Source organism: Saccopteryx leptura, chromosome 7, assembly GCF_036850995.1.
Source record: "Saccopteryx leptura isolate mSacLep1 chromosome 7, mSacLep1_pri_phased_curated, whole genome shotgun sequence".
NCBI classification, from domain to species: Eukaryota; Metazoa; Chordata; class Mammalia; order Chiroptera; family Emballonuridae; genus Saccopteryx; species Saccopteryx leptura.
Window position 1 is genome coordinate 26,978,284 of NC_089509.1, and position 7,304 is coordinate 26,985,587.

General features: G+C 38.7%; 1 protein-coding gene across 1 annotated transcript; it reads right to left on the reverse strand.

Annotated features, from left to right (window-relative positions):
* Positions 1 to 2,748: 2,748 nt before the first annotated feature.
* On the reverse strand, positions 2,749 to 6,761 carry LOC136378973 (uncharacterized). The gene is made up of 4 exons (XM_066346488.1): positions 6,642 to 6,761; positions 5,685 to 5,865; positions 4,891 to 5,596; positions 2,749 to 2,875 (listed from the first exon to the last, which is right to left on the reverse strand). Exons 1-4 carry the CDS (start codon positions 6,759 to 6,761, stop codon positions 2,749 to 2,751), a joined length of 1,134 nt encoding a protein of 377 aa, XP_066202585.1.
* Positions 6,762 to 7,304: the final 543 nt, after the last annotated feature.

A 7,304-nucleotide genomic window follows, 5' to 3' on the forward strand; every position in this document is an offset into this window, starting at 1 on the left:
GGGGGAGGAGAGGGAGGGGGTTGGGGGAGAGGAGGGGCACAAAGAAAACCAGTTAGAAGGTGACGGAAGACAATTTGACTTTGGGTGATGGGAATGCAGCATAATCAAATGTCAAAATAACCTAGAGATGTTTTTTCTGAACATATGTACCCTGATTTATCAATGTCACCACATTAAAATTAATTTAAAAAAATAAAATAAAATTGATTTTAAAGAATTCTAATTATTTTTATTTATTCTTATTGTTGTCACTGTTTTAGAAGAAAATATAGCATTACAGTGTTGCCAAATCTAGCAGCTTTAAGTTGATATTTAAATTTTCTCCATTTTCTAATCATTCTCATTTCTGATGGTGAACTAAAACAGTCTTATTGTGTTCTTTCAAAGGGAATGTAACAGTACATTTAAACCAACAAGATTGAAAGGATTCTATTATGTTTTAGCATGAATTATAGTAGTAATTAATTGTATTAAATCTTAAAATAATAACCTGAACCTTATTTCTGATGTTATGTAATATATTTGGCAGTTTAATTAAGCAAACTTTGTATTGCTGCTTTGGGGTAGGTATGGCTATCTTCCACCAATAAAAAGTATTTTCAGTGGTATATAATAAATTATTTAGTAATTTATCAATTAAATAATCAAATCCTCAACTTGTAGCATTTCCTGATTTCTGTGGTATAAATACCCCCGATATGGCCACGATGTCGTTGAACACAGGATTGAGAAGATATGTGGACACTTGGATTTTGAATGTTGATTTAAGCCTGCTATAAATCAAACATTCCATTTGTAATATGGCTCATTGGAAAAGCTACAGTTTGATTTTTAGTTGGCAAAATAAAATTTATATCCAGATATGATGAAAGCTTGGTCATTACAAAGAGAATAATTACAGTTTTCTTCTATTGGTGAAAATGGGATTTATAAGTAATCGTATTTGCCAAAATTGAGTGCAGAGCACCATTGGTCAGTACCTTTCCCCACATGTATACATATGTATCTTGATACTTCATCAGCATGTTTCTTCAAAACAAAAATCAAAGAAGTCTTAGCTAATGATAGTCATAAACCACCTCTTATTATAATCCATCATCCTCTATTCTATTTGTTCCCATAACATCTTCAAGTCTTTTTATCAAGTCAAGGAAATTCTCAGGCTTCTTCTTTTTTATATCTTTCTGTCCCCCATTTTCTCTATCCCTTCCTCTGGAATTCCTTTGAGATACATTCCATCCTTCATATCTCTTACTCATTTCTTTGTATTTAACATCGTTTTAGTACTCTTGTCACATTCTATTTTCAAATTTACTGAATGTTTTCACCTGTCATTAATTTTAATGTCTTCTAAATTTTAATCAATATAATTTTTATCTTAGAACCAAATTTTACTTTAAAAAAAGAAAGTGGAAAACTACGATTTAGGGCTGAGAGTTCATATAAATTGTTATTTATTACAACACAATTGACATAATCTGATAAAGTGAAACTGCTACATAGTTAACATCTGTAGTACTTTTGGAAATTAAAAGAAAGTGATTACAATGCTATAAAAATTTCATTATCTGTTATCTACTTATTAAAAAGTTGGTTATTTCAATTCTAAAGATGTGCAATACAAGTTGATGATATATTCCAGAAGAAACATTTTCTTTCCATAAGAAACTTTTACATAGATGCAATCTTTTAGTTTCTAGTTTATGTCTACAAAAAGGAAAGAAAGAAAAAATGTTAAAAATAATAACATCACTAATTTATAGCATTCTTTATTTTTTAGCTAAAAAATGAGGTACATTCTATATACGACAATGCAAATGATCCTTATAATATTGCAAAACTTACAAATTTACTAGAAGTAAATTATTTTTAGGTTATGTTATTTAATTAAGAACTCAAGCTGAAACTAATTAAAATAATATTGAAGGTAAACTTTAATCGAAAAAAAAATTTTAAGTATTTTTTCTGTTTTTTATTATTGATTTTAATTTATTGTGTTTACATAGAGTCTAGTGTTGCCCCAAATGTATCTCCCCTCCCCTGTATTCCCCTCAACATCTCCATTGCCCCCGCCCCATAGCGCCCTCACCTCTTCCCTTCAGGTTTATCCCATCCTATCATCCCCTTTCCCTCTGTCCTCTTTTCCTCTGGTCCCTTTGATCTCTCCACTGTCTCAATTCCGTTCCTCAGTTCACATTGTTCACTGGATTCCTCAAATGAGTGAGGTCATATGATATTTTTCTTTTTCTGCCTTGTTAATTTTACTTAACATAATAGTTTCCATGTCCATCCATGTTGTTGCAAAAGGTAGGATTTCCTTCTTTTTCATGGCCCCATAGTATTCCATTGTATATATGTACCACTGCACTTTTTTTTGTATTTTTGAAGTTGGAAATGGGGAGGCAGTCAGACAGACTCCTGCATGCGCCCCACCAGGATCCACCCGGCATGCCCCCCAGGGGGCGATGTTCTGCCCATCTGGGGCATTGCTCTGTTGCAACCAGGGCCATTCTAGCACCTGAGGCAGAGGCCACAGAGCCATCCTCAGCGCCCAGGCCAACTTTGCTCCAATGGAGCCTTGGCTGCGGGAGGGGAAGAGAGAGACAGGGAGGAAGGAGAGGGGGAGGGGTGGAGAAGCAGATGGGCACTTCTCCTGTGTGCCCTGGCAGGAAATCGAACCTGGGACTCCTGCACACCAAGCCGACACTCTACCACTGAGCCAACCGGCCAGGGCCTGTACCACTGCATTTAATCCAGTCGTCCACAGACGGACACTTGGGCTGTCTCCAGATCTTCGCTATTGTGAACAATGCTGCCGTACACATTGGGGTACATTTCTCTTTTTGAAACAGTAGTATGTTCTTGGGGTATATTCCTAAAAGTGGATAGCTGGGTCAAAAGGCAGTTCGATTTTTAATTTTTGAGGAATCTCCATACTGTTTTCCACAGTGGCTACACCAGTCTGCATTCCCACCAAAATGCAGGAGGGTTCCCTTTTCTCCACATCCTCACCAGCACCTATCGAGTGTTGTTTTGTTGATGGGCGCTGTTCCGACTGTTGTGAGGTGATATCTCATTGTGGTTTTAATTTGCATTTCTCTAATCATTAGTGATGTTGAACATTTTTTCATATGCCTATTGGCCATCTGTATGTCCTCTTTGGAGAAATGTCTATTCATTTCTTTTGACCATTTTTTGATTGGATTGTTTATCTTCCTGGTGTTGAGTTTTACATGATTTTTGTAAATTTTGGTTATTAACCCCTTATCAGACGTATTGCCGAATATGTTCTCCCATTGTGTAGTATGTCTTTTTATTCTGTTCTTATTGTCTTTAGCTGTGCAAAAGCTTTTTAGTTTGATATAGTCCCATTTGTTTATCCTGTCTTTTATTTCATTTGCCTGTGGATATAAATCATCAAATATATTGCTGTGAGAGATGTCGGACAGCTTTACTGTCTGTGTTTTCTTCTAAGATGCTTATGGTTTCACAGCTTACATTTAAGTCTTTTATCCATTTTGAGTTTATTTTTGTGAATGGTGTAAGTTGGTGGTCTAGTTTCATTTTTATTTTTTTTTTTGCTGGTAGCTGTCCAATTTTCCCAACACCATTTATTAAAGAGACTGTCTTTACTCCATTGTATGCTCTCACCTCCTTTGTCAAATATCAATTGTCCATAGAGGTGTGGGTTTATTCCTGGGCTCTCCGTTCTGTTCCATTGATCTATATGCCTGTTCTTATACCAGTACCAGGCTGTTTTAAATACAATGACCTTGTAGTATAACTTGATATCAGGAAGTATGATGCCTCCCACTTTATTCTTCCTTTTCAAGATTGCTGAGATATTTGTGTTCTTTTTTAGTTCCATATAAAGTTTCAGAATATGTGTTCTATATCTTTGAAATATGTCATTGGTATTTTAATTGGTATTGCATTAAATTTATAAATTGCTTTGGGTAATATATACATTTTAATGATGTTTATTCTTCCTAACCATGAGCACAGTATATGCTTCCACTTGTTTGTATCTTCTTTGATTTCTTTTATCAATGTTTTATAATTTTCCAAGTACAAGTCTTTAATCTCCTTGGTTAAATGTACTCCTAGGTACTTTATTTTTTTGGTTGTAATAGTGAAGGGGATTGTTTCCTTAATTTCTCTTTCTGATTGTTCATTGTTGGTATATAAAAATGCCTCTGATTTCTGAGTATTAATTGATTTCTAAGAAATTGTATCCTTGGACCTTGGTGTCTAGAATAAAGTAAATACTTAATATGTATTTGTCAAATGAATAACAGAGAGTGAGTGTATACAATATTTTTCTATAATGGTTGAAAAAAGATCACATTTTTTTTCTCATCTTGTAAATAATCTAAATGTGGTCATCTCTTCAACCACTTTTTTTGGTGAAAAATTAAATTTCTATTAGACTTTGCCCTTCAATTCTACATCTAACTTTCAGCTCTTGAAACTATACATGGAGACCATGATCCTAAAAAGACACTCTGGAGAGCTGCTGAATATTCTATTGAGATCCTCCCCTGGGACCTCTCCTGAACTCTCTGCCTTACAAGTTCTCAGGACAGAGGACCCTGCATGTTCTCCCTTCAAGAGCATACCCACACCTTTTCTCTCCTCCTCTTTTTCCTCTTCTTCCCCCCAAAGTGCATTTTCCTTGCTTCTTTCTTTATTCTGAGCTCTGAGGGACCCCACAAGATTGGCAACGAGGTGAGAAGTAGGTAGTGGCAGCTGGTCCTGGGCTCACCCCCTGAACCTGTCTCCAAAGTTCCTTTTCTCTGACTTTCTTTCAATGTGGCCAATAATTTCTTCCTTTACTTGCTGGGGGGAAAAAAGGAAAAAAAGGATAAACAAAATAAAAAGAAACTGTACAAGATTTGAAGTTGCTTCTGTGGTCCTGAGGGAAGCTTCTCAAACAATTGTGAATGTCTCTGAAGTTCTCCTTGTTCAACTGGAGGGGCGGAATCTGAAAGGGGTGTTTCTGATGCTCCTGGCAAAGTGGGGCGTGTGGAGATATGTCCACCCTCCACTGCAGAACCCTTAATGGGGGGTGTGGAGATATGTCCACCCTCCACTGCAGAACGCTTAATGGGGGGTGTGGAGATATGGCCGCCCTCCACTGCAGAACTCTTAATGGGGGGTGTGGAGATATGTCCGCCCTCCACTGCAGAACCCTTAATGGGGGGTGTGGAGATATGGCCGCCCTCCACTGCAGAACCCTTAATGGGGGGTGTGGAGATATGTCTTCCCTCCACTGCAGAACCCTTAATGGGGGGTGTGGAAATATGGCCGCCCTTCACTGCAGAACCCTTAATGGGGGGTGTGGAGATATGGCCGCCCTCCACTGCAGAACCCTTAATGGGGGGTGTGGAGATATGGCCGCCCTCCACTGCAGAACCCTTAATGGGGGGTGTGGAGATTTGTCCGCCCTCCACTGCAGAACCCTTAATGGGGGGTGTGGAGATATGTCCGCCCTCCACTGCAGAACCCTTAATGGGGGGTGTGGAGATTTGTCCGCCCTCCACTGCAGAACCCTTAATGGGGGTGTGGAGATATGGCCGCCCTCCACTGCAGAACCCTTAATGGGGGGTGTGGAGATTTGTCCGCCCTCCACTGCAGAACCCTTAATGGGGGTGTGGAGATATGGCCGCCCTCCACTGCAGAACCCTTAATGGGGGGTGTGGAGATATGGCCGCCCTCCACTGCAGAACCCTTAATGGGGGGTGTGGAGATTTGTCCGCCCTCCACTGCAGAACCCTTAATGGGGGGTGTGGAGATATGGCCGCCCTCCACTGCAGAACCCTTAATGGGGGGTGTGGAGATTTGTCCGCCCTCCACTGCAGAACCCTTAATGGGGGTGTGGAGATATGGCCGCCCTCCATTGCAGAACCCTTAATGGGGGGTGTGGAGATTTGTCCACCCTCCACTGCAGAACCCTCACAGTTCTGAACAGTTTCACATCTTCTTCTCTCTCCTTAAACTTAATTCTGCCCCATGTTTCCCCATTCTAATTTTCATTCCCATATTTTTATTTACTAACAAAATTGTTGTGATCATGTGCCCAAGGTACTATTTCCTCTCCTCTGCTTGAGAACAATGTCACACAACACTTTCCCATCTATCTGATACTATCAATTTTTTCTTTTTTAGGATCACCCCCCCCAGTGACAAACACATACTTACTGCTATTCTCCCACCTAATAACAAAGAACAAAAACAAAACTCTCTGGTTCATCTCTTCCTCAAGAAGCCACACTTTTTCTTCTATTCTTTCGGGTAAACTTCTAAAAGATCTCTGTACCTACTGTCTTCAATCTATTAAAATATTATTTTCTCACGCTTATCTCACTAAAACTCTTCTGTCAAGATTGCAGTGACCTCCATGTTGCTATAATAAAAGGTAATTTTGCCACTTTAATTTATTTGAGTTAGCAGCAGCATTTGACAATTTATAAATCTCTTATCCTTGAAAAGTGTTTTCACTTGTTTGCTAGAACATCAAATTCACCTATTTTTTTCTTCCTGCCTGTCTGCTTGCCCTTTTGTTATTTGTTTCTCTCTTGATCTTTAAATTGAGCACTGTGCACAGTCCTTGAAACATTTCTTTGTCTATATACACCTACTCCAAAGGCTATCACATCCAGTCGCACGCTATTAAATGCTATCTTTATGCTGATGACTTCCAAATTTGTCTCTAACCTGGACTCCTTCTGTGACCTCCAGACCTTTTTGTCTAACTGCATATTGGTCAACTCTGCTGAATTGATAAATGAGCATCTCAAAGTTAACAATGCACCAAAACCAGCTCCTCTAAAGTCATTTCTGTCACAGTTAACAGTGTTAACATAGGCAGGTAGCTAAATATTAATGGGGTAAGAGAGCAAAGGGAGATGGACATCATATTTTATAAAATTTGGAGAGCCTGCCTCAGTAAGAAGCTGCTGTATCCTATTTAGCTTAATTTCCCTAAAGGCTCTATAGCATTCACAGGTAAATTAGTTCATTGTGTCCTTACCCTCTAGACCAGTGGTCCCCAACCTTTTTTGGGCCACGGACTGGTTTAATGTCAGAAAATATTTTCACAGACCGGCCTTTAGGGTGGGACGGATAAATGTATCACGTGACCGAGACAAGCATCAAGAGTGAGTCTTAGATGGATGTAACAGAGGGAATCTGATCATTTTTAAAAAATAAAACATCATTCAGACTTAAATATAAATAAAACAGAAATAATGTAAGTTATTTATTCTTTCTCTGCGGACCGGTACCAAATGGCTCACGGACCA